At 44.8% G+C, this 27,160-nt stretch overlaps 1 protein-coding gene across 1 annotated transcript in view; it reads left to right on the top strand.

Moving 5' to 3' along the window:
- OTULIN (OTU deubiquitinase with linear linkage specificity) overlaps nt 1-27,160 on the top strand; it is a 54,804-nt gene that overhangs the window by 18,659 nt on the left and 8,985 nt on the right. Inside the window, exons 2-6 of the mRNA XM_044778160.2 lie at nt 1,729-2,249; nt 10,279-10,355; nt 16,299-16,393; nt 19,315-19,458; nt 25,464-25,589. Of these exons, the coding sequence (XP_044634095.1) occupies nt 1,729-2,249; nt 10,279-10,355; nt 16,299-16,393; nt 19,315-19,458; nt 25,464-25,589 (963 nt within the window). The remainder of the gene's footprint in view (nt 1-1,728; nt 2,250-10,278; nt 10,356-16,298; nt 16,394-19,314; nt 19,459-25,463; nt 25,590-27,160) is intronic.

Here is a 27,160-nt window from a genome sequence, read left to right as displayed (position 1 = left end):
CTCTGGACCCTCCTGGGGTGGGTGAATAGGTCTTACGTGATAGATCCATGCTAACATTCCAATCTCCCCAAGTCTTTGGATACCTTCCTCTACAGTATCCTAGGCAGTTTTGGGACTTCATTTAGTGTAGGGACTTTTGGGTGGATGGAAGTCAAGTGATCACTGGAGCTTTTGCTCAGGTTCTTCTCACAGTGGGCCCATTGAGTCCCCAAACCGATCCTATGGTTGTTTTCCCAATTCCACATGCGTAACAGGAAAAGACATACCTACCAACTAATGAAACAAACTATTAAGCTTTTCCCAACCCCTTGAGGTAAAATGTTGTATCTAGAATGTCTGCTTAATGAGAATTTTATTCTCTCGGTTCTGGAGGTTAGATATCTGAAATTAATTTGTCAGAATGGCCATGCTTCTTCTGAGCGCTCTTTGGAATAATCTTTCCTTGTCTTTTCCTAGCTACCAGTGGCTCCTGGCATTTCTTGGCTTATAGTTAGACCACTCCAATCTCTGCCTCCATCTTCACATGCCCTTAGTTCACTTGTGTCTATATGTCTCTGCATCCTCTCCTCTTATAAGGACACCAGTCATGAGATTTATGGCCCACTGTAATCCAGCATGAGCTCATCTTAAATGATTACCTCTGCAAAGAACTTATTTCCAAATAAGGTCACGCTGAAGTTCCAGGTGGACATGAATTTTGGGGGGACCCACTATAATCCCACATGCTTAATATCCATAAGAAGTATAACTTGTATATTCTTTTGTATGATCTGAATTTTTTTAGCATGTGTATTTACTACTTTTTCAAATAAAATTAAACGGAAAAAAACTCCCCATAGTTCCTTGCCTTAAAATGCAAATATTCCTTCCATCCAGTTTCTCCCTTTGATGCCCATTACTATTTAGTCTCCCTATGCTGGTCTCCTTTGGACTCTTGTCCTTTTCCTATCTTTAACTACGGACAAGGTGATCTTTCAGAATAATCTTCTCCTTCCAATCGTTCAATGAGCATCAAGCACAAGCTCCCTGGTTAGCCAAAGGTGGCTTTTCATGATCTGGTCTCCAGCATCCTTCTTCCAGTTTCATCTTTCAATAAAATCCCCTGCTACCTTCCTGTTCTGCCCCTGAACTACTTGCAGGTCTCTCAACGGTCGATGTCATTCCCTTCCTCCATACCTTGGTCCTGCAAGCTTTGCTTGAGTAAAGGCCCTTGCACCCATGACTGCTGCTCATCCTTAGATCTACTCTTTTATTCTCTCCCCAGAGAGGAAACATGATGCCTTCTGATCTTTGAAGTATGTTAATATTTTGCCTTTGCTCTTGTTCCTCTCACATCAAATTTCCTATTTGAAAGAAGACAGTCCAAGAACACACACTGCCGCTGTCGAGTAGAAGCAGTTGGCCCTTCTCACCCTGCCGGAGGGGAGGGACCGTAACTCCCAACCCTGGAGCCACAAGCCTGAGCCCACACGGAAGGTCAGAGCCCCCGGGCTTGGGGGCGGGGGGACGGAACTGCCCCTCGGGGAAAGCCAGGCAAACCGCACACCACTCAGCCTGCCCACATCCCTGGCGTGAAGCTCGAGGAAACCCCTGCGGGGTGGGAGTGGAGGGCGACGCTCGCAAGCCCAGAGAGACACTGCCAGGCGCCCAGACACGTTGGCGCCCTTCACAGCCCAGGCGGGCCTTCCCGCTCCCGCTCTCCGAGGACGCGTACCACCGCTCCTTCAGGGTTTCCCCTCCTTCTACCCACCCAGCCTGCCAGAGACTTCTGTAGAGGGAAGAGCTTGCGGGCGGCACGTGGAAGCAGAGCATGCGCAGTGGCAGCGCCGCGCTGTCCGCTCCCCTGGCCGGCGGCTCAGTCCGCGCAGGCGCAGGCGTAGGGGCCGCGGACTCCCCGCCCTCCCGGGCCCTGCCCCCTCGCCGCGGGTCAGAGGCCGCGAGGCGGGCGGCGGTGACGCGCGCGGAAGCGCTCTGGGTACCCTCGGAAGCCGGCTGGCAGCAGAGCGGCGGCGGCGGCCACAGCCGGGCGCCCCGACTGGAGGGGCCCCGGGTCCCCCAGAGGCGGCTGAACCTCTGCGGCGGGGGACCATGCCGCAGCCCGTCGCGTGGCCGGGCGCGAGCTGCGCTGAGAAGCCGGCGCGGGAGGCGGGAGCGGCGTCTCCGGGCCCCGCAAGAGCCGCGGCGCGGGAGGGCGGGAAGGCGGCGGCCGCCGGGCAGCCGCGGGCCACGATGCGGTGCCCGGCCGAGCAGTGAGTCGCGGGGCGAGGGCCCGGCGCGGTGGGGGCGGGCGGGGGCGCTGCGCTCGGTCCCCGCGGGCGGGCTGGGGGTGGGGTGGGCTGGGCAGTAGCCGCCGAGGGCCAGGCACCCTCGGTTCTCAGGAAGGTCTTCGGCGGCGGGGAGGAATTTGGAGACTCTTGTATCCAGTGTCCGAGTACAGCTGTTTTTCCGGGGGGCCCCTCTTACAATTCGGGTCGCCCAGTGTCCCCCCACCCCCAGTTTTTGACATCTACATAACTCTGAAGTTAAAGCTGCAGAAACTTGAGAAACAAACTCGAAAGGCGTGTTGTTTTATAATTCACTCCTGGTAGATCTTTTCTCCAAGCTGGTGCGGGAGGAAATAAGGTTGTCCCTGTCACAGCCGCAGGAAAACTGAGCCACGCGACGTGTTTGTTCTTGGAGGGCAAGTCGCCGCTTGATGAGCGTCCCACTTGTTGGACAGACTTTGGACGGAGTCCGACCCCGTTCTCTTTTGCCCTTTAACGGCTTAGCTAGATATCCCCACCCCCGTTTATTTTTAAGTAAGAAAGCCAGTTAGATCAGTTAGATCTAACTGGTTAGATCAGTTTCTTACCAAACTGTAAAGAAAGGGCATAAATCGGAAGCGTTTCTAGTTTCTGCAAGGGTCTGGGGGTAGAGGTGGAAGCAGGATAAAAACTTGAAGGCTGAAACTCTTCTACACTTTCAAGTTCTAGTCACATATAATTGCCTTTGGAATTCCGAAATTGAGGAAAAGACTCAGATGACTAAGTTTGACAGATAGCTTATTTGGCCCGAAAGCTGAATTTTAAAGAGTGTTCAAATGCACTTTTTTTTTTTTTTTTTTTTGCGTTTCCTAAAAAGGGGTCCTTGGCTGGCCTGTTATGCAAATAGTGTAGTATTTTAATAACTATCATTTGCATAGTTCTTTACCGTGGGCTTTGACATTCTCATTTATTGAGTTATTGAGTTATTGGGTTAAAGGCTGCTGGGGAAAATTTGGAGTAGGAAGTCTGACACTGCTTCCCCCCGGGAGTGAGTCAGGTACTCTAGGTGAGTGAAGCTGGCCGGAAGTAAACCCTGAGTTCCTGGAGAGTGGGTACTTCTCTCTTGGGGGCAGGGTCTAGCTAAGTTCCAACCTATAGATGCTGGATTTTCTGTATTTAAACAATCCAGATATCCTGACTTTTGTATGAAATGTCCTGATTTTTAAATAGTAGCATTTTATTTATTTTTTTGGTGAGAAGATTCACTCTGAGGTAACATCTTTTGCCAATCCTACTGTTTTTTTTTTTTGCTTGAGTAACATTAGCCCTTAGCTAACATCTGTACCAGTCTTCTTCTATTTTGTATAGAGTGATGATGAGTGGAATAGGTCTGTGCCCGGATCCGAATCTGGAAACCTGGGCCGCTGAAGCAGAGCACGCAGAACTTTAACCACTTGGCCACCCAGCTGGCCCCTATTTTATTCTTTACTTGAAACCACTGTGCAGGCCCACATGTGAGCTGATGTGACCAGTGGCTGCAATTTTGCTCCTTAGGTTCAAGACCGATCTCAGTCTCGGCAGTGGGGTCTTTTGCCTCTGCCCCTCCACAGCCCATGCTGGTTCCTAACTACTGCTGCCAGCTTGTCTGCTGCTACCTCTCTTGGGCCCTGGTGGTCAGAGCTGTGGCCCCGCCTAGTGGGCCTGGCCCTCAGATGCTGCTCCTCAGCCTCGGCATGAGCAGTTTCATGCCCCCTGGGAGATGCAGAAACTTTGAAGCCAGAGCCATGTTCCCCAAAGTACCCATAGTTAGTTGGCAAGTTTTTCTACTGGATGTGGTTCCCAGAGTCTGAGCACCTGGCGAAGTGGGTCATGGTGTAGAAGGAGCACTCTTTCCTGATGAAAAGGTCTCGTGGCATGGGTACGTCTTCTCTCTACTGTCAGTAGAATTACAGACTTAGAGTTGAAAGGAATCTAAAACCAGCCTGGGTTTGTCATTATATACATTAGGGAACTGAGTTGCAGATTCATAGGTGCAGCTTGGTCAGGGAGGCACAGGGAGTAGGTTTCAGGCCAGGTTCCCTGCCTGGGTCAGAACTTCCGCCATCTCTTTCTCGCTGCCTCAGCAAACCCAGCCAGAGGGATGTGATTTATAATGATGGCAAACTTCAGATTTTTTTTTCTGGAATAGATGTTCCAGTTTGCGGTTTGTTAAGCAGCTTAATTTCTTTTTCTTCCTGTTTTTGTTGTCTTTGATGATTTCATTCTCCTTTAACTCTTGTAAGAGAACAAGGAGGGGTGAGGGAAAGGAGGTCACTTAACTTGAGATGTCACCTTCTGAACATCACATCTTATGTTTGGGGCTTTCTTGCCTATCGTGTGGGCAGTAGGGCTATTTCTCTTTGCTCTATGATATTTCCTTAAGGGTTAGAGAGATGTACTGCATCATATAAACATTGCTTATTATATGGTTTACAATATAATATGTGCACATCAGTTCTTATGTGGTGATATACGCAGCCTCATAGTTGGGTGTAGATTTAAATAGTGTAATGTCTGAATTAGGACCTAATAGTTTTTAAGTCCTGTGTTTTTCTGTCATTGGAGCCAAGTCCCTTCTTCCCATCCAAAGAATTGGGTTTGTCCTGCAGAGGAATTGAGTAAAATATTTGCACCTGGAAATACGAAACACTATAAAACTGCAGATATTTTGAGATATCCTGCAGAGTCATTTTTAATACTTTCCCTGGACAGTAATTATGAATGCACATCATAGCGCAACTTTTGTAGCCATTATACATCGGGGATGTGAGTCTTTGGAGGGTGCAGTGAATAGGGGAAGGGATGGCTCATTTCCTAGGCAGTACTGTAGGATACTCATTCCTTTTGACTGAGCTCGCTGCATTTCTCAGGGGAGAGAAATAGTGGGGAAGAAAGACAAAAACCACATGTATAAGCTGCTTTCTAAATCTCGTTCTTCCCTCATCTCTTTCCTCCCTTCCTTTCTCCCTCCTTTCCTCCCTCCCTCCTTCTCTCCCTCTCGTCCTCCCCCCCCCACCTCCAGCTCATCCTTCCTTTAGCTCATCTGAGAGCTGTGGTTGGCTGGCATCCCCTGGACAGGCCCTAGGGATGGCTCACAAGATGACTTAGGACCCATTTGAAGAAGTCTTAGGTCAGACCAGATTTAGTGACTGTTTTTAAAACTTTGTCCCTGCTCCTATCAGCAGGTCTCCTCTGCTCTATCCCTTGCTCACCCTGCCCCTGCTTTTGAAACGTATGCTGTGTCCACTCTTGCCCTTAGCTAAGCTAATCTGCGCTGCAGTTCTTGAGGACCAAGATGGTCCTGGGACACGGTTTCTGCTTAGGGAGTTGAGAAGTGAGACTACTCCCTGGCCCTTCCCTGTCTGCCTTATGGTGGGATAGGGTTTCAATGTGGGATCCATAGGCTCTGTTGGATGGATCATATGTCTGTGAACCCCTTTGAAACTGAAGGCAAAATATTATGTATATTTGTGTTTTTCTGGATTGAGGTTCTGATGAAAGCTGTGGGTTCTCAAAAGGGCTTTGAACAACAACAGATTGTTAAGCCATTGTTCTTGGATGTGCTCAATATACTATTGAGTGAATGTGTTTTCCCACCCACCTCCTACCTTAGCAGCTCCTGGGGGGGATGTTTGGTGGGGTAACAGCCACTCCCTCCTGCTGCTTCCCCCACCTGGATATAGAGCCTGCTTCACGTCCAGAGCTGGGATGTCTGAGAATCAAACCTCACTGTCGAGGGGGTCTGGATTGTCCCCAGATACCTCTGGAAGTCACGTGGAGTAGCATGAGCCAGTCACGGAAAGTCCACTTGCAGAAGGGAGGCGGAATTTTGGCCTGGGTGCCGGTACTTTCCCGCATTTGATGTGTTGTTCACCCATCTCTGCAACTGCTCAGGGGTGGAGAAAGACTGGGTTGAGTGGTCTTTGCTTTTCCTGTGCCTGTGTGGGAGGGTGCCTTGGTGTCACAGTGGTTAACACTGTCTCACCAACACTGCCTGGGCCATTAGTCTTCTAGAACAGGGCAAGTGAAGCACGAGCTGCAGCGTTCATGTCCAGAGAGCTAGACAAAGTCCTAGTCAGTGTAGCTTTTTTAGACAACTGAGAAGAACTTGGTGCAAAGGTTCATAATGGTGAGTGATTAAAATGCTGTCTAGTTAACTGCATATACGTCAGCATTGACTTATTTTATATTTCATGTTTACTTGTATCAGAAATTGAAAAATTGGCTTCACAGAAATGTCTTCTGCTTCACTGAGCTCTGTATTTTTAGCTCATAGCTTTTGTTCTTGGGAATAGTACAATTTTGTCTATATGTAGTAAGCGTTTTTTAATTAGGCTTTCAAAAATGTATTGGTACGCAGGTCTTTGAACAGAACAAGAGGAAAGTTATAATTTAGTATGCAATATCATGTAACTTAGTGATGTATATTGCCTTAATATTAAGAATAAAATGCATCATTTCTAGCTTAGTAGACAGTAGGAACTTGAAAATAACGTTATGGTGCTAAACTAAGAATTTTCTAAGTAGGAATTATTGGCATTTTGGTTTTAAAATTTAACTCTACTTTGTAATTGACTGTGACTCATGTACCATGGTCCCCAAGAAATCGAGTCACATTTAAGACTTTGTCTTACTTTTCTTTACTACTTTTCTAGTTATCTGTATGTTTTCTAGAAGGAAACTTTTTGCTGTGGTGATCATTTGAGTGTTTGGGCTTCAGTGGCCTCTTTTGTGCCAAATGGTGGGTACTCCCGCTCTCACTCCACCTTGACACACACAAAAGATTGCTAAATTTCTGGAACAGTTCAGCATCGATGATTTTATCTTATCATGTTATGTCCCTTTTCCTTTCATTATCTTGTCTTCCCGTAACAAAAATTGAAACCTTTAGCTATTTCAGATTCCCAACTTTAAATATAATTTTATTTTGTTGTTAGTTTCAGCTTTAATATTTTGATACTTTAAAAAGTTCAAGCAAGAGTCTATTGAGTGAAATATTTTCTTAAATAAAATTATTTTTATTTTTCTTGCTTTCACGCATCTCTTTCTCTTTTCAGTTGATTGTCCTTATGTCAGACGAATATTTCATTTTGGCTGTTAAATATCTGCTTTTCTGACCATATTGATTGAGCTTTATTGCTTAAACTTGAAACTTATCCTCTTTCCAAGGAAATACAGCGTTAGGATCATTTTTAAGGTGATGTTTAAAGACCATAATAGAGTTTCCTTGGTGGCCTTGGAAAGTTAGCAAATGTCTTTGGTTACGTGTCCTTGGTAGCCATGGAAGTTAGTGAACGTTTGTGCACAGGACCCGAATGAAACTGGGTTGCGGCTAGAAGAATTTGAATGTGCTCTGGGCCCCCCGTCATCGATTTCTGCTTTGTTTCTTTGATGTATTTTGAATCACTGCTTTTTATTTCCAATATTCTCACTTTCTGTTTCTGTCTTCCCTTTGAGTTTAGTTCTGCTGTTGATTTCTTTCCATTCCTCTCCTGCTGGCCTCTGTGAGAATTTGTATTTGCAGCTGGACTGAGAGATGCTCATTGAGGAAACCTTGTCTGGGCACTGGTGGTGTGGTTGCATTTTGGTTATTTTGTAGATAAAAAAGGAAGAGGACGAAAGTGGAGCCAAATGTGCATGCAGCATAGCCACAGAATGCACGTGAAGTCGAATTTTTAATGACAAACAGATTCATAGTCTGTTCGAACTAAGAACTGGTAGAGGAGCCAGGACGATCCTATAGATGTTGTCCAGTCTTTTCATGTTGAGGATGAGAAAATAGGCTAAGACTAGGGAAGCGGGTGGCCCGAAGATGTGCTTCTGATAAGCTATTATGAAACTGATTCACTTACATGCCTGTTCTATAGGATCTGAGTTTCTCTCCTGTTTGATAAAGTTAGGAATGAGGCCAAGAGATATCATTAAATTAGTGAAAGAAGAACTAACACATTTAGTCACTTTTTATTTTAGGTGTTTGATGTGTTGTTCCTGCGAGTCTGGTTGCTGTTTGCTTTTAACTCTGGCCCAGGCTTCGTGGGTGACATCACACCTTTTACTTGAAATCTCACTGGAGCAGAGCACATGGAAAGTACCTTTTCCCTAATATGTCCCCTCAACTCCACAGCATTCAAAAAATAGGCACCCACACACTGTCACCTTTATTTAGGGAGAAAAAAAGGAACAAAAAATTATCATCGGGCAAATTGTTTATTAATAGTCTGCACCAATGGATATAGTATGAGAATTAATAAGAATAGCTAACTTTTTTGAGTGCCAGGTGTTAACGTGCATCTGTTTTCACAAGAATCTTTTGAGGTGAGTACTCTTACTGTCCTTTTTACAGGTGGTTAAATTTAGGCACTGAGAGATGTAGTTACTTTAGTTCCACGGTCATATGTACAGCTAATAAGGCTGGGGTGGGGAGTGGTTAAACCCTGACATTTGAACTCCGGGGTTCCACGCCAGCCATGGCCCTCTATAGCAGGGTGTCTTGGGCAGTGAGCCATTCAGGCAGAAGGAATAGGGAAAGCCAGTCACAGGGGTAAAAGTGCAGGCTAGTGTTGATCAAGTGTTTGGACTGGTGTGGGTGTGTGTAGGGAGATTGTGGGATGTGGGCTAGAGTGGTGGGCTAGGTCCAGATTGGACTTCCCTGCTATTTTGGGATCCATTCAATGGGGTAGGGCAGGTGGGTGTGTTAGATTCCCACCTCGGTCTGTGTCTCAGCACATCCCTTCTTCATCTATCTCACTAGCCCTCTCCCCGATTCCTCTTTTCCCCCGGCTGTGCTAGGCCATGTACTTGTAGTGGGGGTGCTAAGGGAATTGGGAATGGGAGTATCTCAGTCATTCACTTAATTCCGTATTTTTTTACTGACCTTATTAACTCCTCCGTCCTGTGTTCTGTTGTGCCTGGAGCCTCCCTTCTTGTGTGAGGTGGGGGTGTGTTGTCATGGGGAGGGAGGGAGTATAGGGAATTGAGAGTCTGATTACCCCTTATGTGTACGTCAGCCAGTTTTCTCGTTTTCAGCTCTGGGTATCTCCTGTACCCTCTGAGGTAGTAGGCACCTCCAGTTCCCAAGCCTTTCTGGGGTTGTGGTGGGTGTGCTGGCTTCCCTTCCGGCAGATGCCCCCCGCCGGCTTTCCTGTCCTCCATTGTTTACTTTTGGACTGTTTGGGCTTTCCTATGTCTTGTAGTTTCAGCGAAGATAGAGTTGGCATTTCTGTTTCCCATCATTGTCATGTTGCGGTGTATCTTGAGGTATCTTAAAACCAGAAGTCCTGTTCTCTATCCTTGTCTAGCATCCAGTGATGTTTGCTCCTTTTCTAGTACTTAGTAGGCTCTTGTTAGTTCACTAAATGAAACTGGAGACTCTTTAGAACTATTATAGAAGTACCATGTCAGTGGTTGTGGCAGCAGTTGAAGTATGTGGGTCAGTGGGGATGTGCTCACCAGAACATGAGTGGCTGCTGGAATACGGGGTCAGGAAGCGGGAGGAGCCTTGAGGAGACTTGTTAGCTTTGAAGACTTAAAATAATTAATGCTCTCCTATCCTTGTTTTTAGGGTAGCTGATGTAAAAATTTTCTTGCAACAAACTAAAGTTGGTGGTTGACCTGTGCTCCCGTATAAATACTTTTATTAGCACTATGTCTCTTCTTGGGACTTGCTAGAATCATGTCAGGGCTTCACTGATACCATACTAAGATGCTTACATATGTAGTTGAGGCATTAATAGATGTTAAAACTGAAATGGCTTTGTGCCATGCAGCAAGTGGAGTATGTAAAATGTCTCATTTAAAGTAAGAAACTCTGAAGTGGAATGATAGAAAGTGAGCATCTAAGATATAAGACCCATATTTTATCAGATTTTCATCATGTAATATGAAAAAAATCAAACTTTTAGTGTCCTGTAAATTTTTTAAGCAGCTGCATATTGTGGTAGGAGGGAAAATGTCAGTGCAACAAATTTTTGAAATGTCTAATTTGGTGTGATTTCAGCGAGGAGGACATGTATCGTGACGCGGATGAAATAGAAAAGGAGAAAGAATTACTTATACATGAAAGAGGGTCATCAGGTATGTTCAGAATTGTTTTCTTTATGGAGTTCTTACTGTTTATATTGAAAATGTGGTTAAATTGGTATATCCATTTCATAAAGTAATTGAGATGTACTTCCTAGGAAACATTCTTATGCACGTGGTCTTACCTACATTTGCTCATTCATTTTGCTGAAGTACGTCTGGGGAAGACTGTTTCCTAAGGTTTTAAAATTTAAATGCGCATAGTCTCCCTGCGTTCTTTACCTTCGTGTCATTTTTGCAGCTGTGAGAATTATTTAATCTCTTGACACCACCATCTCTCAGTTCTCGATTTTCTTATATTCTTAGGAAGGAGAGTTTGGACTAAAATGCATTTTTCTTTTCAAGTGGAAGGACTTACTGAGAAGTTGGCTGTGTGTCTTTGCATGCAGATGGCCATGTGAATTTGATTGAGGGAGAACAATCATGGGGTCAATAGTGCTAATTCTCTCATCGTTTCCTGATTTTGTGTCCATGTTTCTGCTCAGTCATGCCTGCTCTTCTCACTTCCACCAGGACCCATCGTGGGGGGCAAGGCATTACTCCATTCTCCTGCCTGTGGCTGGCTGGCAAAGCTGTGTGGGGAGGTGCCTCCTTACTTCCCTGGCTAGCCTCGTGCAGGAGCTGAGTGGGGATGCTCCAATTTGGGGATATGCCATAGATGATTCACAAGTGGCATTTTCTCTCTCATTACCCATGTAATGCGCATGTTCTACTGGTTTGTTTTGAGAACTAGCTTCTGTTTACTTTATGATTAACAAGAGTACTATCATACGTGTAATTAGGAACAAATGATACTGAGTGGGGCTTTTGATAATAACTTTCGAGTCTTCCTCACAAGGAATTGGAGGAACTCTTTCTTTGGTAGCCGTAGGAGATGTTCTTTGTAGTGGTCCGATCAAGTGTGTTCCTGGGCCACACTGTTCCAGTCCTCCATAACACTTCAGAGGATGCGCTGTCTCTCCTGCTGCATTACTGCTGAGGTTGCACAGAATTCACTCAGGATGCAGTTCTTATTGGTCATATTCCTGAGGAGAAGGTTCTTCTTCGGCAGTTGTGGATGCCTGCTGCGTTTGCAGAGCCCTTTTGCTCCCCCTCTCACCCTGCAGGCTCTCTGTTGGGATTCCTCTGTCTGCCAGTGTAGCCCTCTGCAGGCGTTTTAGCTTTTCAGTGGGCCTTGTCACTTCCAGCTTTCATCTGAGGTTAAGATCAATCCCTCACACTCCTGCTTGCATCTCAGTCCTTCTGAGTTCGTTGCCCTTCCTGAAATAACATCCTTCGGAAGTGCCTCTTTAAGGGGTGGAACTTCCAGGTGGGAAGCTGTTTGTTTGAAAATTTCTTTATCTCACTTTCTTTCTTGGATAACTCCAGATGAATACTTGTTTTCTCTAATCTTTTTGAAGGTTTGTTCCAGTGTCTTCTGATTTCTGGTGGAGTTGAACATACTGCAGTCAGACCAATCCTCAGTGGATAATCTGTCTTTTCCCTCTGTCTTCTCTTTGTCTTCAATGTTCTGGAGTTTCTCCCGGTGTCTCTTAAGTATGGATTTGTTTTTTTTATTTTTGTGTTTTTTTGAGGAAGATTAGCCCTGAGCGTTAAAACTGCTGCCCATCCTTCTCTTTTAACTGAGGAAGACTGGCCCTGAGCTAACATCTGTGCCCATCTTCTTCTACTTTATATGTAGGATGCCTGCCACAGCATGGCTTGCCAGCTGGTGCCATGTCTGCACCCGGGATCTGAACCTGCGAACCGCTGGCCGCTGAAGTGGAACGTGCGAACTTAACCTCTGTGCCACCGGGCCGGCCCCAGATGTTTTTTTAAAAACGTATTGCTTGAGATTTTTTTTTCAAATTCTTGGATGCCTAGTTTTGATCAATTTGGGAGAATTCTTAGCCATTGTCTTTTTGAAAATTGCCTTTTTCCTAGTCTCTCTATTTACTCCTTCTACCCTCTGAGTAGCTGTTGGCTGGCTCTCATTCAGGTCAGCCAGGGCTCTCAGTTACTCATCCTTTCGTACATATTTTTTATCTTGTAGTCTCTGTTGCATTCTGAACAATTTCTTCAGATCTATTTTTCTCTTTCTTTTTTGGAAAAGTCCTGTTTTCCCTCCAAATTTGCTATTCTTTTTTGATAGTTTATTGCTCTTTGCTCATGTTTTGTATTCCTTCTTTTAAGTATTTTAAACATACTCTTCTGGGTCTGATAATTTCATTCCCTGAAAATCCTGGCAAGTCTGATTATACCATTGCTATTTTTCTTATTTCTTGTTTCTTCAAAATCTGAATTGTAAGCTCAGCTTTTGTGTATCTGTGTGGGGCTTGTGCAGTCTGGCTCGACTGTGAGAGAATTTGGCCTTGTTTCTGCCAGGCACCCGGGGCGTTACATACTTTGGGCCACTTTATGTTCATTTCTAGACGTAAGTTTCCAGGGTCTTGTGGCTAGTCTGAATTCATGCCCTGTCCGTGTCTGACAGCTGGCCTGTGGTTATGAAATCTCAGGGGTGACTTCCTCTCCCCACAAGCCAGAGCCCAGACCAAGGCAGAAAGTTTTCTCATGCTTTCTCTTTGTTAGAGAAAAGGGGTTTTTCACTGAGCCCAGAGGTCAGCAAACTGTGGCTCCCTGGTCAAATTTGACACTTCACCTGGTTTGTAAATAAAGTTTTACTGAAACTTCCTTGTTTACGTATCGTCCATGGTGGCTTTCATGCATGGTAAAGTTGAGTAGTTGTGACAGAAACCTCATGGTCTTCAAAGCCTATCTCGCTTACTCTCTGGCCTATTACAGAAAAAGTTCACGATTCTTGCCCCAGCCCATCCTCTGATTGAGAGTCCCAGCTCTCTGGAGGGGGTTCACTTTTAACTTCCCATCTTCCGAGAGTCTCAATCCTTGTCTTTGTCACCACATGGTGGTTAAGGACCAGATCGCTTGGTGATTTTAGTTCCTCCTTACCACTCTGGTTTCCAGCTTTCCTGTTCGGGTTTTGTTTTTTTGCCATTAGAAATGTTCTTTCCTGGAAACAATAATCAGAGTCTGTGTCATTTGCCATTAAACAAAGAAAGAACCTATTGTGTCTTCTAAGCTGCTTGAGGTCAGGCACTGCCTGGCCTGCGCCTCCAGCTCCTGGCCTAGGGGACGGCGAGCAATGGCAGTTGGAGCCCTCCGTCCAAAGAATAGCAGCAGGATGGGAAGTAAAGCATCATTTTGATGCCAGCAGCTGTGCAAGTCCCCACTTCCCCACCCTCATGGTCTCGCTCTGGCCTCTGATTGAGCACAGGTTCTGGCCTGTGGCTTGGTCTCTTGGCCAGGTGAGGCCCCCTGCCTCCTACCCTTAGTCAGGGTGTGGGCCTGCCCCGCCCTGTCCAAGGGCCAGGTCTTATCTTGGTGTGTGTAGGACTGAGGACTGGAATGCGGAGTGCAAGCGAGGAGAGCAGGAACTTTAACCAGGGAGGCCCTTCCTGAGCTGGAAGCGTGCTCTGCCTGGTGGGAGAACATGGCACAATAAATGTCCTCCACTCTGGACGTTTGTAGTTCCTTATGCTTTGTGGGGAGGTGAGTGGAAAGGCAGAGACAAGGGAACTCTTCCCTCCACTAAGTAGACTGTCAAAAAGTGTTTGTTGAATTTAAGCAGTGATGAGGCTTTATTTGACGATTGGCTGTACAGCATTGGTATTTTTGATCTCTGAATATTAGGCTTCAGGGATCTGTTTCTTTCTTTCTTTCTTTTTTTTTGGTGAGGAAGACTGGCCTTGAATTAACATCTGTTGCCTATCTTCCTCTTTTTGCTTGAGGAAGATTGTCACTGAGCTAACATCTGTGCCAGTCTTCCTCTATTCTGTATGTAGGACGCCACCTCAGCATGGTTTGATAATTGGTACGTAGGTCCACACCTGGGATCTGAACCTGCAAACCCCAGGCTGCCTAAGCTGAGTGCATGAACTTAACCACTACGCCATCTGGGCAGCCCCCCTGTTTCACTTTTAAGCCATTCCTGGCTTGTGCTGCAGCTAAATGTGTCTGTGTTATTTGTATATGTGTTATTTTCCCTTTTATATATAAGGTTTATTTTCTTTATAAAAGGCTTCATGGTGAGATATTAAAAAATAGACAGTTCTGTTTTGCATTAAAAAAAGAATTGATTTACTAGACTGCAAGAAGGGCTTAGGGACTCCTCTTGTGCTCCTTGGTCAATCATTCCAGCATCCATCACACCCTGGCCCGGAAATGCCTGTTGTCTTTTCCTCTCCAGTAGTCTGTAAACCCACTGAGCACAGAATCTGGGTCTTTGATGCGTTCGTATCCCCAGCTCCCAGCTAAATGCTTGACACATATTAGACACTCAGCAGATATTTGTTGAATTGAGCTGATTCTAACTTTTTTTTTTTTTAAAGACTGGCACCTGAGCTAACAACTGTTGCCAATCTTTTTTTAATTTATTTTCTTATTTTCTGCTTTTTCTTCCCAAATCCCCCCAGTACATAGTTGTATATATTTTAGTTGTGGGTTCTTCTAGTTGTGGCATGTGGGACACTGCGTCAGCGTGGCCTAATGAGCAGTGCCATGTCCACACCCAGGATCCGAACTGGCGAAACCCTGGGCTGCCAAAGCGGAGCGCACGAACTTAACCACTCCGCCACAGGGCTGGCCCCCTGATTATAACATTTTTATTTTAGGTACAACTTCCTTCAGAGTAAATATGTTGTAAGGTACTTCTGTGTTTATATCCTAATTCCTTTGCTAATGTTTACTTCTTCAATAATTTAAAAAGGAAGTCAAAATATGCCTGAGAATTTCCCCCTTTCTTCCTGAAACACACAGACATACACATGTGCGTGCATATGTGATATCACAAAGTCAACTCCAGACCTCATATGTTAAGCACGGAAAATCTAAAGGCCGTTCTTTTACTGTGATTTGATCATAAGTTGTATTTTTAATTTTGGGGGATGTGTCATTAGAGTCAAATGAGGTCTGTTGTCCAACTTACATTGAGAGCTCTGTTTCTGGCTTATTATCAACAACTTATAGCCTTTTGGGATCAGGGCAGGATATAAATAAAAAGACAATTAAATATAGTTTTTGTTATAGAGGTGTTATCTCTCTTTATAACGGATGTAAAAAACAAATTACACATCAGATGTATTTTCTCGTAGCTCAGACTGTTGCATCTTTAATTGATTAGAACAGTATTCATGGATGTCTGTGGCAGTGCAGTTGCAGTTGCTGAGAACACAGCCAAGAAATAAAGCAAGCTCCTGCCCTCAAGGAGCTCATGCTTCACTCTGTGTGTAGGAGGCTGTGTGTGTGTTGAGGGGCATGGGGGTAGAAAAAGGAATATGTCAGGTGTTCATCAGTGCCAAGGAGAAAAACAAACAGTATAAGGGAAATAGAGTGAAGGGGTGTGTGTGACATTATGATGGAGGGGTGTCAGAGGTGAGCAGAGATTTGTCTGGAGTGAGGGAGCAGGTACCTGAGGAAGAGCCAGGTGTGTTGAAGGAGTGCAGAGGAGGCTGCAGGTGAGGCAGGAGCCATCAGTGAGGGAGTTGTGGGAGCTGAGGCCAGAGAGACAGTGAGGGGCCAAGGCAGGGGGCCCTCGCAGGTTGTAAAAATATCTATTCCACTCTGAGTGAGATGGGAGGCCCCTGGAGCTCTGAGAGCCTGGAAGTGATGGGTATTGTCTGACTTACGTTTTAAATGCATCACTCTGGCTGCATGTGGAGAATGGTCAGTAGGGTGTGGTGACAAGGGAGACCCATCAGGAGACCTTTCTTGATTGTCTAGGAGCGAGGTGATGTGGTCTGGACCAGGTGGTAGGCAGTCGGGGGAGATCCTGGATTTTTTTGAAATGAGGTGAGAAAGACAGTAACTCCCAAGTAAAGCAGTATTGTTATTCTGATTATGCTTTGTTTCATCACTACCTCCCCTTTTTTTGTTCTTTAACAGAACTCAGATTAAGTGTAGCTCCTGAAATGGATATCATGGACTACTGCAAAAAAGAATGGAGGGGAAATACACAAAAAGCAACATGTATGAAAAAGGTATGATGCCTAGATGCACATATTTCAAGTCTTTCAAATAGTCTATAAGTAACTGTTAAGTACTTATTTAATATATTCTTTTATGATTTTAGATGTTAAGTTATGACAACTTTTAGACTATGTAAATATTGGTGTTCTAATTTTAGAGCTGAGGAAACAGGCTCTAGATATAAGGGACTTACTTCGTCACAGTGTTAATATAGAATCAGCATCAGTTGTATAATGAGCTGATTTCTTTGAAAAACACATAAATGACTTTGTGCCGTTTAGAGTTGGGCCAGCCATTTGTAGTCCTTTTGGGGTCTTTTGGGAATGCTCTTCTGGCCTGGTGAGGTAAAAGCCTCAGAAGTCATACCTCCTGCTGTCCCCACCTGCGTTTGGTTTCCTACCCTCCAGTCCTAGGGGCCTGGCCCCTCCTGCACTCCGTATGTGGAGGGATCTGGAACTGCTCCCTTCATTTCACAGGTCCCAGGAGCTGCCCCTTCCCAGTCCCATTGCATAGATTGGTGACCCTAAGTATTCTCAACGCCGTGGGATGTTGGGGATTCCCATGACGTCCTGTTGTGACTGCGATGGGGCTGGGTCACTGCTCAGGTCAGACTCCTTGACCCACTCCCACTGCACAGCTTGTTGAGCAGCATACCATTGGTTCCCTCTTGAATGTACCATGAATTCAACATTTCCTTAGTGGTTTGAACCATGTGAAATTGCTACTATTTGACTATTTCTAAGCTACAAAAATGGCAGTTTCAACCTAACGCTTCCACCACCTCTTGTAACCTTTGGGTTATATCCTTTGCTCATTTTCCTCTTGGGATTGTTTACATTATGAATTTGAATGCACTTCTTGTATATTAGAGATATTGCCCTGCCACATTTGATAGAACTATCTTTGTAAATTTTTTGTTTAGAACTGTATTGTTGGGGATTTAAAGTTCTTAAATATTTGAATACTCTTGTTCTTTTCCTCAGAGCTTGTTTTTGTAGAAAATACTGTGCATCCTTCAGCAGGCCCCTCAGCTTCCTGTGCCCGCCCTGAGATGAGCTGACTTTACTCAGATTGTAGCTGCCACTTTTAAAGCTCTGAGAGCAAACGTCAGCTCTGCTGTCTGCAGGTCTGGACTGCAGACTCTCTGTGGCTCAGGCTCTTGTTGGAGAACTCAATCACGAAATACCTGGGACTCTCGATTTCCTGCTAGAGGTTAAGAATGTTTAGGTTTGTGAGGCTGTCTGCTGAATGTGGCCACTCAGATTATTTGACAACTTCCAGCCCTGTGTCAAGATAACCAGAAGGCCAGATATTTGCCCCGTGTTTTCTCATCTTCTCCAGAAATGCTTTCACTGATAATTTTATTTTATGACCTCAGAATCTTTAAAGGACCTAACAGTTTATACCTTAAGGTCTATAACTCAAGATATCTGTGAAGTTATCCAAATGTCCCATACTTTGGAACTCTTGCTGAAGTCACTCCTCTGTGATTTTAGTTCAAGGGAAAGATTTGACCCTGTAGTTGGACTTTTCTGTGACCAAATAATCAAAAGTGCATCAGTTAGAAAAGCATCACATCAGGACCCATAGCCATAATTAGAGCATCTTGGAGCTTGGTAACAGCTTGGATCTCAGTTCTTTTTCAGTCCTTGTTTGTCTAAGTGTCTATTTTTGTTTTGGATATTCTTTTGGAAGTAAGTGTGTATAAATCCGAATTTAATTAAAAAGTTTGATTCACCTCTGAAATAGCACGAGTAATTTCTGCATTTGCCAAGGGGCAGTTGCTGTTGAACTAGTCCCCGTGAGAATTCGGGGGTGGAAGGGGTCCACCACAGGAAAGAGGTGCACATTTGTAGGCCTGAGTCTGCTTGATGGGCCCTCATGTGTTGTGTTGGTTGGACCATTAAATAAAAATGTGACTCAAAATTTTATTATTGGAAAGAAGTACTTTCATATCCGCTTAGAATGTCATCCTGTGACAACTAATAATGAGGGTCCAGTGCTTGGACACAGGATGACTATAAATGTCCACCCCACAATGAGAGTGACGGCCTTTCCTGGGTGTAAGTGCAGGGTAGGGAGCAGGGTTTCGAGTGACTGTCAAGGAGGAGTAGGATGAGCAAAAGGACCCACAGGAGTCGGGTGAGTGAGATGGGGGAAGCAGTGAAGTCCAGACCAAGGCCTGAGCAGTGTCCAGCCAGAGAAATCAGGCATGTGGGCTGCCTGCGGACCAGGTCACTAGGATGTTATGGTGTCCTTTTTTGGGGTGTGCTTCAAAATGCTCCATTTGGATGGCTGTTTTTGAGTGACTGAGCATGTCACTGAACATTTTCATTTCCTCGTTTCACTTCCAGGCTGAATAAGAATGACACTTAAATCCACTTTTTGGAAAAGTCTAGCAGAATTATCCAGACTCCTCCTAGCATGTAGACTTTGTTATATACCATTGGAAAGTTGGGATTTTGGGGTATTTTTTAAAAATATGGAGATGCAAACTTAGTGTATCTCTCTTTTCTTATCTCTTCATTAAGCACTTTAGGATCAGTTTAAACACAGATTTAACTCTTTAGAATGTTTATCAGTAAATGAATCTTACAACAATTGCTGAGAAAGGAATATATAACTCCAGCTTTGGGGGTGGCTGATGTTTTAATGATACTTGGTGTATTATTTTATATGCTCTAGTGTGTTGTGTCTGCTCCATATACTGATATTTGGTATAATACTTCTGTATTTCATAGTTTTGTATTTTAACATTCGTTAATTTCTTTTGATTATTAAAAAAGGAATTAGAGTATCTTATGTGAGGCACAGTCAGTCTTGTTTCTATTCTTCCGGTGGTCAGGGGCATGTTTTTTCCCCAAGAAGAAAACTCTCTTCACTATCCGAAGTCAGTAATGACCATTTTGAATTCTTTGATGCTTTCATCTAGGGCTATGAGGAGGTGTCTCAGAAATTCACCTCGATACGGCGAGTCCGTGGAGACAATTACTGTGCACTGAGGGCCACACTCTTCCAGGCCATGAGCCAGCCGGCGGCGCTGCCCCCCTGGCTGCAGGACCCGGAGCTCACGCTGGTACGCTGCTGCTGCAGGTTTGAGTCCGCACCGTTTCCACTCGTTTCTGTGAGGAAGACTTCCCTTTCCTGTCTCTGCTGTGTGCTGGTACAGTCTGCTGTATGATGTCAGTATGTGGGTTTATTTGGTTTTGTGTGGTTGGGATGATTTTGCATAGTACAGTGACAAAAAATGATTGTTATTTCCCTGAAAAGGAACATGATAAAATTTATTTGAACAATTCAGCTGAATTAGAGAGCAGGTTGTTAGTTTGTAAAAAGTACTTAGGAGCAGCTTGACCTCAGTTTGGTGTCTGTATTAAGTGGGCTGTGTGTTGTACTGTCTGAGAACCTGCTGGGGTTGTGGAATGCACATTCTGTAGTTCCAGCTCCAAATCAAGAAACTAGCACCCTGTGCTTAGTGTTAGGAGGATTGGCTTAGGAGACAGCTGAACAGCAACACCAGAAGAAAGGTGACTAGTGTCACCCTGGGAGAGGCTTCCTGGGGAGGTGAGGGTCAGGGCCTGTGTCCCATGTGTGGCCCTCATTAGTGTTTTAAATCTGCAGTGTGGTAGTGCCACCCCAGGAAGTCACGAATCTGTGTGTCGTGTGTCCACGACACGCATCAGATGAGGTTGGATGATAGAATTTCCCAAAAGAGTTTGGTGGACAGGAATGATTGATCAGAACTGACAGTATGACAGTAATTGGAAGAAAATCGGAAGTCCTGTGCTTATATTTATAAAAAAGCAAAAAAGGAAAAACAAAACCCAAAGTGCCAGCTGTGGGAGATCTGCCTTACCAGCAACTTATGAGGAAAAAAAAACAGACATCAGGATTTTAGGTAATTGCAAGCCCTGTATGAGCCCGCGTGACATGTGGTGGCTGGCGGTGCTAACGAAGCCCTGTTTCAAAAGGAATGCTGCTAAAACTCAGGCAGTGACAGTCCTGTCTTGAGCTGGGCTCATCAGATCCCGTCTCGAGGACCGAGTGCAGCTCTGTGCCTGTATCCTCAGTGCAGAGGGTAGGGTGACCAAGATGATTCATCTGTTTTGGGAACAGTTGAAGGAGCCGAGGTATTTGTTTACAATAGGGAGACTTTTAGAGGAGACTGGTTGCCAGCTAAGCTAGTTAGAGGTCCGAGTGGATGAGGGCTCACACGCCCTTAAAGGGCAAATCCAGGACCCGTGGGTGGAGGATGCTAGCTGTCTGTCCTGTGATTGTCCGTTTTATAAACCGATATAAAGTTAGTGTACCTGTATAAACTGTCTAAATGATAGCTATGAAAGAGATTTTCTTCTAAGCAAAAATGTGTCATCTTAAGCAGATTTCTCAGTATTAATTTATTTTTTTAATATAGAGGCAAAGAAATTGATACACTAGGCTGCTTTTTTCTTTGCAAATCATGGCATTTATTAGTAGTGAAATATTTCAGAATTATTGATCAGTCGACAGAAGCGTGTCTCTGGATCCAGGACTCTGCTAGAAAAAGCGAACATGAGTGATTTTCACTTGGTTGGCTTTTTACTTTTACTTCTGTGTTTGACAACCATACCTTAATTTATAGATTGTGACATAAAATCCTCCTCAATTTTAGGCTGAGTTTTCCGTTAAGCCTTTTCCTTTAAGGGGCTATTTAGGTTTAGGGACTTAATTGACATAATGAATTTGAAATTTTATACTTTCCAAGGAATTCTGGTGCAAGTAGCGTTCGACATAATTAAGCATATAAAATGTATGCCATGAGAGTAAAGCACAATGTCCCTTTTATTTTACCAGCAGGACACCTTTGGTAAGATCATCTGCTGTAACAAAAATAGTCTAGGTCGATTGTGCTGGGTTTCTGATCATTATTGGAATATGGTGCATGTATGAGCTATGGGGCTTTAAGGTCTTAAATTCCATTTGAGCCATGTGAAAATAGTTTTTAAATTCTCTTTCCAATTTCTTCCCTTTTTTGTGTCCCCTTTTTTGTGTCTATCAGCTAAAAATATAGTTTTTCTCTTGGGAGCATAATCTAATTAGTTGGTCACAATGGTATTATTTTTGTCATCTAACCTTTATTGAATGCCAAGAGACCACGTCAAAGAGAAAAAGCTCATCATACCTGTCTGTGAGTTTAGTATTTAAGTTTATTAAACTTTGGTTCTGTTAAATATGGACTGAAGAAGTGACTTCATTCTTTTCTTGCTTTCATCCAACTGGAAGACTTGTCCTTGTGTTGACTTGCCAGATCCCAGCAACTGACCTTGGTTTGATGAGTTTCTTTTCACTACCTGTTCTATTGTGTCACTTCTGAGGCTTGAGCCAGTGACAGGCGCAGCACGTCTTTCTGATTTGAGGTGCTGGCGCAGGAAGGGGCACACAGATTGGTTGGTTGGGCTTGCCCACGCTGTCTTTTCACTGCCTCCTAGTTGTCCCTCACGCCTTTCTGTGGATGCCTTTCCGTTCCTCTTCTCCCTCCACCAGTCTTCCCTCGGAACGTCTGCTCTGGCTGGGGCCTCGTTGAGTGAGCAAGTGGGTGGCGCAGCGTGACTGGAAGAAGTCGGGATGGAACCAGGTGTGCAGACAGAGGGGTGGTGAGGCCGGCAGAGTCTAGCAGTGCATCTGATAGTGGTGGGGTGCCTGGGCCACCTCACCTGGGAAGTGAGTCCCTCCGTCTCCAGATACTACTTGTGTAACTGTAATAAGTAAACATTTTAATACTTGTTTGTTAACATACATGCTTAAGACAGGCGGATCAAGTGATACTTAAATAACTATTGCTGCAAAACAAGAAAATCTTACAGGAGTTTTGGTATGAAACTCAGTGTGCCCACTTTCTACCTGTCTTCCTGATATATCAGAGTATCTTGTATCCTGTCATATTAAGTAAAACTCTGCTTGCTGTTAGAACTTGGTATAAATTATTTGTGTTAAAAATGGGGTAGGCTTGCCATTAAAAATACTTGGACCAGACCCACAATAGCCTTTTGACAATGGATGTGTCTCAGGTTACCTTGCTCCTTGTCTTTCTGAAATGTTGAGGGTCTCTTCTGACCACTGCCTCGTGTCCAATGACAGTCCTATGTCCTGGTCAGTTCATGGCACAAACATCCTTGGTTACTGTGTCCATGGGGCTTTTAAAAGCCCTGAGAGCACTGACCACTTCTGGGGACACAAAAAGGCTGGCTCAGCAGGCAGGTGGAGGGTGTCTAGTCTCAGCATTATTAGGGTCTCCTGAATTGCACAGGCTCTAGAGTAGCCCACCTCTTCAGCTGTGGGGATCGCACAGGTCCTGGGACATCTAAGTTTGTGTGTGAATCTGTAGACCCAGAACCAGCCTCGACCCAAGGCCTGCAGGCCCCATGCTGTGTGGAACTAGTCCCTTGACCTCAGTTTGCATTTCATCAAGAATTGGGGTGAGCCCAGAGAAGCCGTATTTTGTTACTGAGGGACATGCACATTTTAGCTAGCTGTACCTGCTTCCATTTGCAGATTGAGAGATGTTCTCTGTAGCATTTGCCGTGTTCCCTCTCTCCTGGAACATACTTGGTTTCAGGATATGAAAGGCACCCAGGAGAGCTAGACTCAGAGGCCCTCTCTTTAATCTGAACTCAGTGGAAGAGAGCCGAGACTGCTTTCTGCCGGTGCTCAGCTCCCCTGGCCTTGCTCTGTTCCCAGTCTGGGAGATTGAGCTTTGCCCTCACTGTCCCTCTGGCACTTCAGCCTCCCTTCACCTGCTGTTGCCCTGCCTGGGCTCCTTGTGTTGGTTCCTGCTTCTGCCCAGGTCCCAGTCACAGTGTTTGACTGCAGTCAGATCATCTGACCCTGGCCCCAACCTTGGAGGTCCCTTCGTCTGGTAGTGCTTAAACTTGGACAGTGCCTGGGTCCCCGAAAGGTGGTGTCCTTCAAGGCAGGGGTCCTTTGGTTTCCCAGCTCGCTAAGTTTTAAAATGTCTCTGAATGGATGGGGCCCATGACAGTGTTTGCTTAGAGTGTGATAGACTGTATCAAAACTCATTTTATGAGTTAGTTTTTGGATTGGCATACTTTTGTTATTTTGCTATCCCTTAATCTTGCTGGTGATTTCAAGAATTATAGAGACTAGCAGATAAAATGCACTGCTTTTACAGTTCAGTCACAGATGAAATTATACCTAAGCTAATTACCTACTTTATTCTTAGATATTTCCCATCATTGTTTCTTGTTTACATCTTGTTTCTTGCTCATATCCCCCTTATTCTAACAGAAGTCCAGTCTCTGCGTGCTTAGTAGAAAAGAAAGGCTATTGCTATGTGTTCTGAGTTATGACCCCTGGAAGCATTGAAACTTATATTCACTTTTTTCTTATGAGTAAATAATTCCAACTCTATTATTCTTTCCTCATAGTTTCTTTTTCACACCTAGTTTTTTGGACTCTCTCTCGAGGCTCTCCACATCTTCCAGAAGTATACATCCCTGAGCTGGATAATTATCCTAGCAACAGTTTGGCCAATACATGGAAGGAACAAGGAAACGGACTTTTATTTAGATTTCCCTCTGTGTAGTGAGACCTTTGGGGTCTCCTGAGTGAGTCACTTGGGTGTTGTGCCTGCCTTTCAGACACCTGCACACAATGTCCCATGGTGCTCAGCTGCCCTTCACCCAGGTTCCCAGCTCACATGTGGGGAGCCACTGTTTTCTGCTCAGTTGCCCTTCTTTGTGCCCAGTTGTGATTTCAGCTTGTGGCCACTTGAGGGCATTTTAGGTTCTCGTGATAAACCTGAGAACCTAATTGAAGGTTTGCAGCAGAACTGGCCACATGTTGCTGAAATGCAGGACAGTGTGGTCATGGAGCTGGGCAGCTCTTGAAAAGGAGGTCATTTGTCGTCATCATAAGATGAGGGGAACCCACCCTCCCCGCCCAGTGAGTGAGTGTAGATCGCCATCACTGTGGTCAGCTGAAGAGGAATTTCCATCCCTATTGTGGTTTTGTTTTTTGCAGAGATAAAACACCTTCGTTTCACGTGATTGCTGTAGATTGAGAAGGTAAAACTAGAATTACCGTTCAGGAAAGAGTCTTAGATTCCAGGAGAACTGAACATACGGCCTCATTTAAAACTGTATTTATAATTGTTAAGCTCAGGTGCCACGTAGGAGGTTGTAGGAATTAATTATTCTTTAATGATCTTCTGACTTGGAGGTAAACTTTTTTTTTCCTTTCTAAGTTTTATAGCTGTGAAGTGACATGCTTGTGCCCAGCCTAATTATATGGATTTTCTCCTGACACACCCAAGATTCTTGGGAGAGTCTGAGTTCCTATGCTGTCATCCATCAAGTTGTGTCCCAGCTTGCCTTTCAGACTCCACATTCTGTTGATGATGAGGGGAAAGCAAAATAACAAATGCTCCAGGAAAAAACAGAAAGTAGGCAAAGTAGTAGTTCAGCTGTCACTTCTTTAATGAGCTAGGCTGACACAGCTGCCTTAGCCCCTGCTGCCCAGTCTCAGTTGTATTTTTTTATCTTACTGTGTTGATTAAGCAGTTAAAGTAGATACAGTGTTATTTCTTTGAATATTAAAAGTTTGAGGGTGTGTGTTAATATCAGAAATTAGGTTTTATTTTCCTAATCAGGAGAGCAGCAGGTTTTTACTGTATCCTGGACCATCTCACATGCCCCGAAGCGCCTTCCAGAGTCATGCATTCGGGAGTGGGAAGGATGCTGCCCGGGTAGTTCATGTGAAGACGCGGTGTGGATACTTCTCAGCGTACCCTGACAGTGCTGTGTAGTGTTCCTGGTGTGGTTGAAGCCCAGCAAAGCAGAGTGTGCCCTTGTAGCTCATCCCAAACCACCATTTCACCCTGGCAGCCCTCCTCAGGGTGGAACTTTCTGAGTTCCTGACCTCCAGATTGAGGTCCTCCATCCTGAACCCACACAACAGATTTATAGGGATTAATTCTGGAAGTGCAGGTTGGTTTTGTAGGCTTCATGGCTTCTTAGAGCTTGGATTGTGTGATGCACTTTCTGGAATGTTAACATTCTTTATTTCTCTTTTCTTATGCTCTAGTTACCAGAAAAACTCATAAGCAAGTACAACTGGATCAAGCAGTGGAAACTTGGACTGAAATTTGAGGGGAAGAGCGAGAACCTGGTTGATAAAATTAAGGAGTCCCTCACTCTGCTAAGGAAGAAGGTGTGGAACGTGTAGTTCTTCTCTGCTAAGTGCGAAGCTCTCACTCCTGGTTGCCCAGCGGACCACTTCTCAGTCCTCACCCAGTGGATTAGCAAATGCTCTGGGCTGGTTTTGTGGCAAAATCATTTTAAATGAGCACGACTCTTGCTGTGAGGTCTTGGGTAAAGTGGAGAATTATCAGTATGGTATATTCTTGGAGGAGGTGATGTGTTTCATGGATTATTTTAACTTTCTTGAAAGGAAACCATAACGAGTTTCGTCTTTGTTCTAAGTCACCCTGACAAGTTTCAGGGATATCATTCAGTCCATATTTCTTAGAGTGTTATCAGTGACATGAATTCACGTTTTTTAGATTCTTCCCAATTGTGTCCCTGTTTTACAGTTCTCTCCGTATTTATTAGACTTGTTTTCTTTTCTGATGATTGCGCAGTGAGTCGGCTTAGTAACTTGTGTTGTGAAAACTCTCCTGAGGGTTTCTCTGACACAGATTGTAGGCAGAACTCTGTCTGCTGATTCTCACTGATTTGGTTATTAAAATGCTCCTTTCTGTGGCTTTCCACGGTCTCCTGTGGTTTGGATGTCCTGCCTGCACGCTGGCCCACACTGACCACTAGATTGCTTGCCTTGAACAGCTTGAAGCTCTCCTCACCAGGAACCCTGAGTCGAGGGCCTGTTGATTGCTCCAGGCTTTGTAGATGGAGGAGGAGGGTGGGTAAGGAGGCTTCGGACATCGGCTTTCAAGATTCCTTCTAGCGCTTCCCCCACTTGTTGATATGTTTACTTGAATATGGTCTGCCACCCTGTTTAGACTTTCAGCTCCATGAGACTGTCCTGTTCATTCCTTTACACCCAGTGCTGAGCACCAAGCCTCACACATAAGAGGCATGGGGTAAATATTTTGTTGAATGAATGAACTGAGGGCTCTGACTTCCTGGAACCTAGTTTTTATTTAGAAATGTAAAAAGTGTTTACTGGAAAATGCGCAATCAAAGGAAGATTGCCGTTAAAGACATGGGAGCAAGAGAGGGGAAGAGGGATTCTGTTGTCGTTGCCTGTTGGAGCAGAGCACAGGCTGTGTGGGGCCTGGGGGCCTGCGCTCACCCAGGCCCTGGTTAGTGGAGGGTCGAGGGCAGGGCTCCGGCCCTGTGGGGGTGAACAGGAAGGCTCTTCAGCTCAGCCGCTGGTGACGATTTCCTTTTTCTCCCTTTTAAGTTCTTGTGAAATTGCAATTTTTGCATTTTTAGGTGTGTCTGCTGTAACTAGAGCCTCATTTTTTGGAATGTTTAAGTGATTTGAATTTACAATGACATTAAAATTATTCATTGATAATCTGAGCCAGCATTATTATCACTTCCCATGTGCCAGGCTGTACACTAAAAGTTTCAGGCGTTATTTAATTCTCACAACCACCAAGTTGTTGCCGTGGTTATCCCTGTTTTACAGATGAGGAAACTAAGGCCCAGAGCGTGCTTAATGCCCTGCAAAAGCCACCACCTGCTTGGTGCTGAGGCTTTCATTCCAATCTGACTCTCTGACTCTGGAACCATGCTCTTGACTGCCAACTTGATCTA

This window comes from Equus asinus, chromosome 10, assembly GCF_041296235.1.
Source record: "Equus asinus isolate D_3611 breed Donkey chromosome 10, EquAss-T2T_v2, whole genome shotgun sequence".
Classification (NCBI taxonomy): Eukaryota; Metazoa; Chordata; class Mammalia; order Perissodactyla; family Equidae; genus Equus; species Equus asinus.
This window is presented reverse-complemented; position numbering and strand designations above follow the sequence as displayed.